Raw genomic sequence first — 12865 nt, 5'->3', positions numbered from 1 at the left:
GAGATCCCCAGCTTTGTCTAAAGCCTTTATTTACTTAGTGTATTTGTTTTGAATTTTAGTGTATGATTCTTTGGGAAAACTTGGTAGCAATGTGCTTGGTGGAAATACAGACAGACTGGGATCTTATACGGAGTGTCTGTCTGCCAAGGTGTCTTCTGGTAAATTCCAAGGACAATATTGCAAATTGCAAGTGCAACAGGTACACTTCTTTCAAATACTGTCTCACTTTGATTGATGTTATATTGGAGTGCTACAGTTGACTAAAAGTTGCATAAAAGCTTAGGTGCTAATCCTGCAATCAGCTATGACATCAAATCCACTCTGACATCAACTGAGTATGCCAGGAATACAGACACTGCCCCTTAGATATGCAAAATGATTACAAAACTGAATTTCAGGACATGATTATTTATTATGTGAATTGTGATAGTACCCAGGCGCTCCAGTCAAGGATCAGGACCTGGTTATGCTAAACTCTATATCTCTATATGCTCTATATCTACATAGAACAAGAAACTGGAGTTTACCTGAACTACAAAGCCATAAAATCTACTGAATAAATAGATTTTGCCTGAGAATTCATATGATTGCTGTAACTTTAACTCAACTGCCCCTTCAGTCTTCATCTGATAATTTATTGGTACAAAATAGTTGACTGACTTTCAGTAATAACTCATCTTCATTCCTTCGTGTCTTTTGAAAATGGCTGTTTCTGGTTAGGATTCCTGCACTCATATAGGATTGGTACAGCGGACTCTATGGTACAAAAAAAAGACTTGAAAATTTGATTTAGTTTTCAACCAAGCTAAAAATGTAAAAGCTTATGCAAGAGTGTGATCATAGAATACTAGCACTGGAAGGGACCTTGAGAGGTCATCAAGTCCAGTCCCCGGCCCTCACAGCAGGACCAAGCACCGTCTAGACCATCCCTGACAGATGTCTATCTAACCTGCTCTTAAATATCGCCATAGATGGAATTCCACAACTTCTCTAGGCAATTTAGTCCAGTGCTTAACCACCCTGACAGGAAGTTTTTCTTAATGTCCAACCTACACCTCCCTTGCTGCAGTTTAAGCCCATTGCTCCTTGTCCTATCCTCAGAGGCCAAGGAGAACAATTTTTCTCCCTTCTCCCTGTAACACTCTTTTAGGTACTTAAAAACCGCTATCATGTCCTCTCTCAGTCTTCTTTTTTCTAAACTAAACAAGTATAATTCTTTCAGTTTTCCCTCATAGCTCATGTTCTCTAGACCTTTAATCATTCTTGTTGTTCTTCTCTGACCTTCTCCAATTTCTCCATATCTTTCTTGAAATGTGGTGCCCAGAACTGGACACAATACTTGAAGTAAGGCCTAATCAGCACAGAGTAGAGCGGAAGAATGACTTCTCGTGTCTTGCTCACAACTCTCCTGTTAATGCATCCCAGAATCATGTTTGCTGTTTTTGCAACAGCGTTACACTGTTGACTCATATTTAGCTTGTGATCTGCTATAACTCCTAGATCCCTTTCTGCGGTATTCCTTCCTAGACAGTCACTTCCCATTTTATATGTGTGAAACTGATTTTTCCTTCCTAAGTGGAGTACTTTGTGTTTGTCCTTATTAAACTTCATCCTATTTACCTCAGACCATTTCTCCAGTTTGTCCGGATCATTTTGAATTATGATCCTATCCTCCAAAGCACTTGCAACCCCTCCCAGCTTGGCATCATCTGCAAACTTAATAAGTGTACTTGCTATGCCAATATCTAAATCGTTGATAAAGATATTGAAGAGAACCAGCCCCAAAACAGACCCCTGAGGAACCCCACTTGTTATGCCCTTCCAGTATGATTGTGAACTGTTAATAACCACTCTCTGGGAATGGTTATCCAGCCAGTTATGCGCCCACCTTATAGTAGCCCTATCTAAGTTGTATTTGCTTAGTTTAATGATGAGCCCATCATGCAAAACCATATCAAATGCCTTACTAAAGTCTAGGTAAGTCACCATGTCCATTGCTTCTCTCTTATCCAGAAGACTTGTTATCCTATCAAAGAAAGCTATCAGATTGGTTTGAAATGATTTGTTCTTTACAAATCCATGCTGGCTGTTCCCTATCACCTTACCACCTTCCAAGTGTTTGCAGATGATTTCCTTAATTACTTGCTCCATTATCTTCCCTGGCACAGAAGTTAAATTGATTGGTCTGTGGTTTCCTGGGTTGTTCTCATTTCCCTTTTTATAGATAGGCACTATATTTGCCCCTTTCCAGTCTTCTGGAATCTCTCCTGTCTTCCATGATTTTTCAAAGATGATAGCTAAAGGCTCAGATACCTCTTCTATCAGCTACTTGAGTATTCTAGGATGCATTTCATCAGGCCTTGGTGACTTTCAGACATCTAACTTTTCTAAGTAATGTTTAACTTGTTCTTTTTTATATTATCTTCTAAACTTACCATCTTCCCAGTAGCATTCACTATGTTAGGTATTCCTTCATCACCAGACTTCTTGGTGAAGACTGAAACAAAGAAGTCATTAAGCACCTCTGCCATTTCCTAGTTTACTGTTATTGTTTTTCCCACTTCACTGAGCAATGGGCCTACTCAGTCCTTGGTCCTCGTCTTGCTTCTAATATATTTATAGAATGTGTTCTTGTTCTGCTTTATGTCTCTAGCTTCTTTGAGCTTGTTTTGTGCTTTTGCCTTTCTAATCTTGCCCCTGCGTACCTATATTGTCTGCTTATATTCATCCTTTGTAATTTGTCCTAGTTTCCTCTAGTATGATGTATGATGTCTGGTTCTATGTCTTTTTTGCCATTATTTACTTATTACAGTAGTGAGCAGGAATCCCAGTGAAGTCTGAGCCCTTATTGTGCTAAGCACAGTACAAACAAGATAATAGTCCCTTCTCCAGAGAGGCAAAATATAGGTGTTGGGCAGATTTACCGAATAGTAATAGTAAAATGAACAGTGTAGAATTCCTCTTGGTTTCAGTGGGAATTCCAAGAGCAGTATTAGACCCTTTATTTGAAAACAGCTCACTTCCAGGAACACTGAAGACACTGAAATCTCAACATTAACCATAACTTGCATGTAGAGATATTCCACCAGCATTGTTTGCCAACATACATTTCAAATGTGTTACATTAGGGAAAAAATTATATACATTTTCTGATCAACTTAAGAAACATAGTAAAGATAAGAAATTGTTGACTCTTTTCAATATTTTGTAAATGCAAATATATGACCCAAAATGGATTCATAGCATTTTAAAAGCAGAAGACAGCAAATTTATCATCAAAGCCTCATCTGCTGAGGTAGATCCATTAATTTATTCTTTTTAAATAAGCAACAAATGCACAGCTAATATTTGATGTCTTCAATCAGATAAGTGCTTTTTGAAGGAAAACAGAATACTAGCCAAACACTATGTTTAACAGAAATATCCCTCAATTAGCATGAGCAAGAGAATTGTATTATTTCTTTGTTTTGTCATAAATTATTGAGAAAATATTTTAATGCAATTTTGCTCTTTGTATGACATTTGCATTGTTTATATTTAATTATTTTTGTGAAACGGACAGTGCACTGTAATGACTGTGTTAATACTTTGCTTTTCTACAGCACCTTTCCTCGGAGGAGCTAACATTAGGTAACTAAGCCTCCCAAAAATATGTGAGAGGCAGGCAAGGGAGCACTTGACCCCTCACTGTGATACAGTCACTGTTTTGGTAGAATCAGCACATCAACTCTAGACAATAACTTAGAACAGGAAATACTAACTGAACTGGTAGAAAGACTTTAGATTGGCAGAATTTAGGCACCTACTTTGAAATCTGGTCAGCACATTGGAGTTAACATTAGGCCAGTGCCTGGCGTTTAGCAAGAGCACTGAACTCATCCAACAGCAATGATGAAATTAGATGTTAGCAAATCTGAACATCAGGCTAAGTACAGGAGACAGATCAGCCAACTTGAGTTGTGACGGTTCCTTTCCCGGCTGTGGGACAGGCTACTCCAAAACTTTACTTTTGCTATACTCTATTCTTGTTGGTAGGGCAACTGCTTAAGGAATCCCCCACCTGCTATGTGGTGAGCCCCAGTCCCTCACACCCAGCCCGTTTGGAGAGGTGAAATGGCTACTGTCTCATTTTACCTTTTATTCTAGGGAGAGTCACCAGCTATAAAGACTCCCAATCAATCCCTTTGGCTCTTCACAGGCATAGGAAATCACCTGATCCTTTCTCCTTAGGGGAGATACAATAACACCTCCTGGGCCGTGTCCAGACTCAGGGGTTTTTTCGGGAAAAGTAGCCTTTTCCCGAAAAAACTTCCCCTGCGTCCAGACTCAAGCCGCGTTCTTTTGAAATTATTTCGAAAGAACGCAGCTTTTCTTTCGATGGTGGTAAACCTCGTTTCACGAGGAAGAACGCCTTCCTTTGAAAGTTCCTCTTTCGAAGGAAGGCGTTCTTCAATGTAAAGAGGCCGTCTTCAAAAGAGAGCATCCAGACTCGCTGGGTGCTCTCTTTCGAAAAAGCGGATTTCTCTTTCGAAAGATCCGCCTGCAGTCTAGACGCGATCATTCGAAAGAGGCTCTTTCGAAAGATGCTTTCGAAAGAGCCTCTTTCGAAAGAAGCCTGCAGTCTAGACATAGCCCTGGAGTGTTGTAGTGCTCTAAGAAGCATCACCACTTCCCTGCCTTTCCTGGGTACTACATGCATCCCTCTCCATTACAGGCCATCACCACTAGTCAGTAAAAGTGACAGAAAGGCTATGGCTATGCCTTTTCCTTGATCCTTTTGGGGTGGCTAGAACCCTTGGGCTGCATCTAGATTGGCAAGTTTTTCCGCAAAAGCAACCACTTTTGCGGAAAAACTTGCCAGCTGTTTACACTGGCCACTTGAATTTGCACAAGAACACTGACGATCTAATGTAAGATTGTCAGTGTTCTTGCGCAAATACTATGATGCTCCCGCTCAGGGATAAGCCCTCTTGTGCAAATGTATTTGCACAAGACAGCCAGTGTAGACAGGGGAGGACTGTTTTGCGCAAAAAAGCCCCGATGGCGAAAATGGCGATCAGGGCTTTCTTGCACAAAACCACATCTAGATTGGCATGGATGCTTTTCCTCAAAAAGTGCTTTTGCGCAAAAGCATCCGTGCCAATCTAGATGCTCTTTTCCGCAAATGCTTTTAACGGAAAAACTTTTCCGTTAAAAGCATTTGCGGAAAATCATGCCAGTCTAGACGCAGCCCTGGTGTTACTGGCCCAGGATGCATTTGGACCAGTCCCCTGCACTGTAATGGTGTTTGGAAGTTCCTTGTGCCTTTTTCACGTGCATACCAAGGACTAAACACAATCATATGAAGAGCTAAATCTCCACAGATATCTTGTAAATATTGACTAGGAGTAGGCTTTTTGAAAGTGCACTAAATTCCATTGCAATTCTCTCAATTTAGGGAAATTAAATTCCTTGGGGTCCATCATCTGCCTAGGTCACTACCTCTCAGCCCAAGTTATTTGTAAACATTTTGGGCAAAGAGTGCTAAGGAGAGTTATGTCTTCCAGGAAGGGTTTGATTACAGTATTGGTGTATGTGTTCCTGACTCCTGCCACGATGAAGACGTTACAACATTAGCAATACGAGGTAAGAGAAGCATGTTTTTATTAACCTTTAGAAGGCAAAAAGTTGAGGTTGAGAGTATGTTTTGGTGGAGTCCAGCTGACATCTAGAAACAATATTATTCTTCCTTTAAAAAAATTACAAAAATCCCAAGTGTTAAATTCAGAGATCTTTCAAAACTACTTATGAGATCTGGGGATCCAGCTCACATTAATTGTAATGAAGATTTTGTGTCCATATCCCTTAGGCAGCTTTGCTAATCACATCCAGCAGCCTCTGGCAGCAAATAGGGAAAGGATCTTAGACAGATCCCTACCACTGTATAATCCCTCCTCGCTCATTATAATCCTGCCTGTCTTTACTGCCCATCTAACTTGAATCTCGCCCCTACATTTTGTAATATTGTCATATGCAGCATACAAAAGAACCAATTATTACTGAGTATAATCCCACCACACACACTGTTTAGCACCTCTTCCAGAATGGCTACAAAACACTGGAGAGTGGCTAGATAGCTTGTATGTTCTGAACGCTACTTAATACACTGATAACTATTTTTATTGTAAACCTCTGCCTTTCCCCCTTCTTCTCCACCATTGACTCTTGTTGTTAGGTTATAATCTTTTTGAGATACAACCATCTTTGTGTTATATATGTACAGTGCCTAACACAGTAGGGCCTCCATACTGATGGGGCCTCTGGCACTATCATAGTACAAATAATTATTAACAAATGTTATAGACTGAATTTCTATTCAAGACATCTCTTGCCAGGGTGCCCCCTCATCACCCTTCTATAACAAGCCAGATCCTCAGCTGGCACACATTGGTGTTACTCCACTCAAGACAATGGAGCTGTGTGACTGATGCCAGCTGACGACCTGCCCTAAATCCATTAGCTGCTACTTAATCTAATTAAAAATCAAACTTTCCAGCACTAAATACATAGCCTGCAACACCCTATAATCTATACATTTCATGCCAAACAGTGTATCTATTCAGATTCTGCTGGAAGAGGATGGGCTAGATAACCTAATAGGCCTTCCTTATGTTTAATTGTACTGTTCTACTGGTATTACTGCATTTCCATATTCATAGAAAATGGACACTTTATACTATCAAGCTGTGCTGCTATTCTGTACACTTAGGCCACTTTTCTATCATTATGGGGAATTATCACTGGAACATTGTGTTAAAGGTTTAAAGAGGAATTAGACAGAAAATGTGGGGGTGGTCATATCTTTTACTGGACCCGCTCCTGGTAGTGAGAGAGACAAGCTTCTGGACTACACGGAGCTCTTTTGGGGGACAGGCATGACTACAACAACATTGTACTTAAAGAGGAACTAGACATTTATATTGCTAACAAGAATATCCAGGGTTACTACAGTAAATATTAAACCAACGCCAACATAAGCATTTTGGAATAATCCACCCTTGAGCTATTAGTGGTAGAAGGGAATTTTCCTGGGGCAGCAGGGTGGATTATTCCATTATGGACTAAGGCAGGGTTTCTTCCTCTGAAGCAACTGATACTGACCCGTCAGAGAAAGTAAATAGCACTAGGTGGTCCACTGGCCTGATCCAGCCAGATGATTCCTGTCTCTTTAAAAAATTATTAATTATAGTACTTTATCTGGAGGAAAACAAACTTCTGGAGATAAAGGTTTGCTCTAGCCTGTGCCGTGGCCCCCTGGCAGTCCACATGATGAAAATGTTTTGATGTCAAGAAATTTCATTAGCATTTAAAAAAAAACCAACCTACTAATAACACTATTACAAGTATTTGATGATTTTTTTGTTCCTGTTTTTTCAACCAGCTATAGTTTTCCGTGGCTTACCTGCTGTGCTGTGACTGCTGTACCAGTTTAAGCATGTCCAGATAATACCCCTGTGGCCAGTGTTCCTCAGACAGTCATGGAATAGGGCACTGCTGTGAGGGATGGACAGCGAGGATTGGGGGTGAAGTGAAGGAGTATAGCTCAGCCACAGAGCATGCAGCCAGGAAGCCAATGGTGGAAAGCCACAAGAAATCAGTTTAGTCTCAGGGACAGCTTTCCCTCCAGCAACTCCTCCTGAGCTGTATCTCCTGAAGTGGAGCCAATATTGCTAACTCAGAATTTAAATGTACATTCCAAAAGCTAAAATGACCTGGATTCCACCAATGGGGAGTCCATGTCTACTCATACTGGATAAACAATAATTCCTAATACATTTCTGACACTTATATGGTATTCTGAGGGAGCACTGTGCAGTAGGATCAAATCACATGGCAGGAAGGGTGTGTGAGTCTTAAACAGGTTTTATTTTTTTCATAGTCTCTTAGGCTATGTCTAGACTGCAGGCTTCTTTCGAAAGATGCTCTTTCGAAAGCATCTTTCGAAAGAGCCTCTTTCGAAAGATCGCGTCTAGACTGCAGGCGGATCTTTCGAAAGAGAAATCCACTTTTTCGAAAGAGAGCACCCAGCGAGTCTGGATGCTCTCTTTCGAAGACGGCCTCTTTACATTGAAGAACGCCTTCCTTCGAAAGAGGAACTTTCGAAGGAAGGCGTTCTTCCTCGTGAAACGAGGTTTACCGCCATCGAAAGAAAAGCCGCGTTCTTTCGAAATAATTTCGAAAGAACGCGGCTTGAGTCTGGATGCAGGGGAAGTTCTTTCGAAAAAAGGGTACTTTTTTCGAAAGAACCCCTGAGTGTGGACACAGCCTTATTTACTAAAGTTCTGATTTTGCTCCCATTGAGCTTCCCTGGGTCAACGGGTCTGAGTCAGCTGACTCAGGCTAAAAAAACATGACCATGCTCTTGGGAAAGGACAGCTCTACGTGTGGGAACTAGTAAGTAAAAATGGAGTATCATAGTCAGGTTTCACTCACCTTCTTTAGAGAATTCTCAAAAAGAGCCAAATGCTCATCTTGAATCCTTTGCAGTTACTCTCTACGGTAAGTCTCAGTAAATAATTGTTGAAAGTTTAATATTCTAGGAAGAGAAAATTCATTTCCAGCTTGGGCAGTTGTTTAATAAAGCTATTTGTACTAAACAGAAATACTGTCTGGGCCTTAAGGAACAAATCTTTCCATTTACTGTCTTAAATAAGCTGCCAAGATCTATAATTTCAAACGCTGTCGTATCTGGGACTGTCATATTAATTCATTCTTTCTTGACAGATATATTTAAATTCAAGACCATGTCTTTTGTATCACCTTTCCCATCTCTCTTCACTTTGAATTCTACAATCTCAGCTGTGAGTGTAGCCAGATGTGCTAAAGGCCTTTTTTCTATTGATGCATTTGCTGCTATTTGTTTGTAAGTATAGGTGGGTTTGGGACATCAGTTTTAAAAACGTGTCCTATAAAAGTGATTGTCACTCTGCGGTAATGAACTTTATTTCCTCCAGGTTTGTTAGCATTTTGTTTATAGTCTTACCAATCACTGGAACTGTTTATGCTGCTGCTGTGAAATGGGAAGGGAAACTTGATGAATCACCATCAGATAGTTTACCTTCTGCAAATTACGGGAGCACATCTTCAAATGAGAAATATAACAGTGAATCAAAGGGAGATATCAGATGGAAACATTATAAAATGAATTTAGTGCTGCCAGTTGTTTCTGATGAAGTCTACTACACAACGAAAAGTAAGTATTTCCTCTACATGAAGACCACATACATACCATGTCATACTTTACATAGTACACATTTGGGAAATAATAGACTACATTTTAGACTGTGACAAAATCCAGAATTGATTTTTTTACATCACCTGGAGATATCTCTTTTAAAGAGTCCATCAAACATGGATCATAAATGTACCAAATGCTTCAATATTGACTTCCATATTTTATATTACAAAAAAGGGCTTAAAATAATCCTGTGCAAGGTTTGGATACATAGCAAGAAAAACCTGTTTAGCCTTAGAGCGTGGATACCTAAATGTTATTATATTCTAACAGTCAGTTTATTGCCATAGTCAAATCAAGGGTTCTGGTGATGTCAATGGTTCATATATAAATATAACAGACATTCATTTGAAAAGAAGGTCAATGCCCAAATATTAAAAAGAAATTAAAAGCAGAAGAGGCCTGATCCAAGTCAATAAAAAGACTCCCAGACTTTTCAGTGGGCTTTGGCTCAGTCCCACAATGAAGTCTGCTTTTAGAAAAATCAAAAAAGACAATCAATGAGGGCCCAATCCTCTAAGCTATGTCAGAGGATGAATTCTTATTCACATGAGCTGTCCTAATGGAGTAAGTGGAACTGCAGAAGGTGATTAATTCTGATGCATAATGGCTGCAGAATTAGGCCTTAAATTAGGTGGTCTAAGTCTGGTTCTTAATGGATATATGATTACATCTTAAAAATCATACTAGACATAGGGGTATATAATGTGAAAGGCCATGTGCTGTATGTATCAGTGCTAACAGTAGTTGATCACATATGTAAGTTTTTTCCCCTGGGAATATTGTTGTTGGCTAGTGGAATATTTATATAAATCAAGTGATCACTTGCATAATTTTTTAATGTGCAACAGTTTTTTGTTTAATTGTTATGTAATTTGAATAAAGGTGTGTTAATTCCTGGATCAGCCTTGACTATAAAGTATCTAAGTCGAAGTACCATGTAGAAAGGATATGTGGGGAAAAATACTGATGACAATCTGTATAAATTGAGTGAAACAATATCTCACTGAAACTACTCATTGACAGTATTGTAACTGTTTGATTATTATTATAATCTGTAATATTTTGGGGCTAAAACTATCTTTCAGGAAAAGTCTATCCAATTTTCTTAGATAATTTGAAAAATTTATTCCATATTTCTAGAAATTCCTTCTTTGATGCTTTTAGTTATACCTCTGTATTTTACAATGCCATATCAAATTATTTAGACAGTTACATGTTACCAAACTATCAAAACAATAGTGTCATTAGATAACACCTCCCTGATGTTTTTAGGTCTAATCCTCCACTTTCTACAAGACCTGCTCCAAATCCCTTATGAGTCAGTAGAAGTCTTTCTATTGATTTTAATGGTATTTAGCAGAGTTGTTGACTTGAGTCCCACGAATTGAACTCGAGTCCAACTTAAGTCACGTAGGTGACTCTACTTGAGACTCAACTCAGGTTCATTGTTTGTGACTTGAGACTTGACTTGAGACTTGCTAATTTTGTTAAATTGACTTGTGAAAAAATTGTCCCAAAATGCCGATATTGATGGCTTGTACAAAAGTGACTTGACATTTTTTAAATTAAGACTTAAGACTCGACTTGGGACTTGACTCGAAAGTGACTTTAGGGATTCGAGACTCGTCTTGAGTTGAACTGTAGTGACTTGAGACTCGACTTGTACTTGACAACGACGACTTGAAGACGACACTGGTGTGGGGATCAGGATCAAAGACAGTAGCAAAATAAGTCTCAGAGGGATAGCTGCGTTAGCATGTATCTGCATAAACAACCTGGGGTCCCGTGGCACCTTAAAGATGTCAAACACTCACTCATTGACGGCAAAATACATCATTAACTCATTGGAAATAAGAACCCTTAGAAAATAAGAAAAAACATTTTATATCGATTATAGAAAATTAATTGGTTAAAAATTACAGGTGAATTCATCTTTGTTATAGCTTTTTTAGGAGTGTTGGACCGCACTCTAAAATGCTTTTCCTTGCAAAAGAATCTTCCAACTGTATGGACAATAAAATCTTCTAATGGTGTCTGCTCTGCACTAAATGGTATCCGAGTTTTGAGTCTTGTATGGATAATTTCTGGACATACTAGTCAGATGACAGCCTGGCAGAATTTAGGTATGTGTGATGTGACAAATTAGCATACATTATTGGATTTAAAGAAAGACTAGTGTTTATTTTGTGTGCTCACAGACAAATCACTGTTTTATAACATATTTGGAAGTTGGGTATATTCTCCATACTGTAGACATCCTACCAGGGCAGCAGGAGGACAACTTGCTGACAGCAGATTGTTTTTTATTAGGGTGCCTAAATAATTATGGGGAAGTAGTATGGGTAAGAGGGACCCTAAAAGGCTATATACTCCTTAGTAAAGAAGTAAAAAAAGTTCTTTAAAGGAAGTGATAAGGGTGATGCCCAACAGAAAGTCTATAGATCTTCTAGACCAGCCAGAGTGCAAAGAGGTCCACCAAAGAGATCATAGAGATACTGAAGATTATTTTCCACATTTGTCTGCATGACAGACGTTTATAGAGAAAGTCTTATATTCTGGATAGGAGTAATTCAGGTGGAAATTTGTCACAGATAAACGTATCCAAGAGGAAAAAAGACAAAAAAAATAAAGAAAAAAGAGATGGAGAAGCTTGAGAAATATAATTGGAATTGGTCATATCGGAATGGCTGGTGTCAAACCAAGAATTCCCAGGGAAATACATAATAATTTGTTATAATAAGTAATTTAGTATTTAGACACTATGATGATGGATGCATAGACAAACCTAAGAGGATGATAATAATAAGGCTTAGCACTTATGTATTGCTTTTTGTCCATGGCTTTCAAAGGACTTTAGAGAAGACAATAAGCATTATTGTCACCATTTAATCTATAGAGAAACAGAGGCCCAGGGTAGCTACTAGTCCAAGAGTGCACTGCACATCAATAAGGGTACGTCTACACTACAACGTTAATTCGAACTAACTTAGTTCGAATTAGTTAATTCGAACTAAGCTAATTCGAACTAACGTATCTAGACTAAAAAACTAGTTCGAATTAGCGTTTTGCTAATTCGAGCTAGCATGTCCACATTAAGTGGACCCTGAACCAGGCTTAAGGATGGCCGGAAGCAGTAACAGCAGGGCATCAGAGGGGGACTTAGAGCGTGGAGATGCTGTCTCAGGCTAACCGAGGGCTGTGCTTAAAGGGTCCCAACCCCCACCCCGGTAAGACAGTTCTCAGGGGTGCCCCGCTTGCAAAGCAGTCCTGGCTTGGAGTGCCCGGACTACCCACACTGGGCACATCACACCACTCGGCCATCAGACCGGCTGCACTTGCCACAGGCTGCCATCTGGGGAGAGGGGGCAATCAGGGGGCTGCAGGAGAGGTTCCACCCCAAAAGCCCGCAGAGCCAGCCCAGTCCTCCCCATCGGGGGCTCGTACCCCATTCCTCCCTCACCTCCTTCCACTTACCCTTCCCTAGCCCCTCTTCTTGATGTACAAAATAAAGGACAATTGTTTTCAAAAATGGAATCTGTCTTTATTGAACAAAACTGGGGGAGACTGGGAAAAGGAGGTGGGAGAGGG

General features: G+C 39.7%; 1 protein-coding gene across 1 annotated transcript in view; it reads left to right on the top strand.

The window, feature by feature from the left end:
- Positions 1-12865, top strand: part of LOC102450315 (O-acyltransferase like protein) — a 34742-nt gene that overhangs the window by 1722 nt on the left and 20155 nt on the right. Inside the window, exons 2-6 of the mRNA XM_006116608.3 lie at positions 60-199; positions 5547-5625; positions 8764-8902; positions 8994-9232; positions 11221-11400. Coding sequence (XP_006116670.2) covers positions 60-199; positions 5547-5625; positions 8764-8902; positions 8994-9232; positions 11221-11400 — 777 coding nt within the window. The remainder of the gene's footprint in view (positions 1-59; positions 200-5546; positions 5626-8763; positions 8903-8993; positions 9233-11220; positions 11401-12865) is intronic.

This window comes from Pelodiscus sinensis, chromosome 6, assembly GCF_049634645.1.
Source record: "Pelodiscus sinensis isolate JC-2024 chromosome 6, ASM4963464v1, whole genome shotgun sequence".
In the NCBI taxonomy this organism is placed as follows: Eukaryota; Metazoa; Chordata; order Testudines; family Trionychidae; genus Pelodiscus; species Pelodiscus sinensis.
Note: the sequence above shows the minus strand (reverse complement) of the source record. Positions and strands in the feature narration are given on the sequence as shown.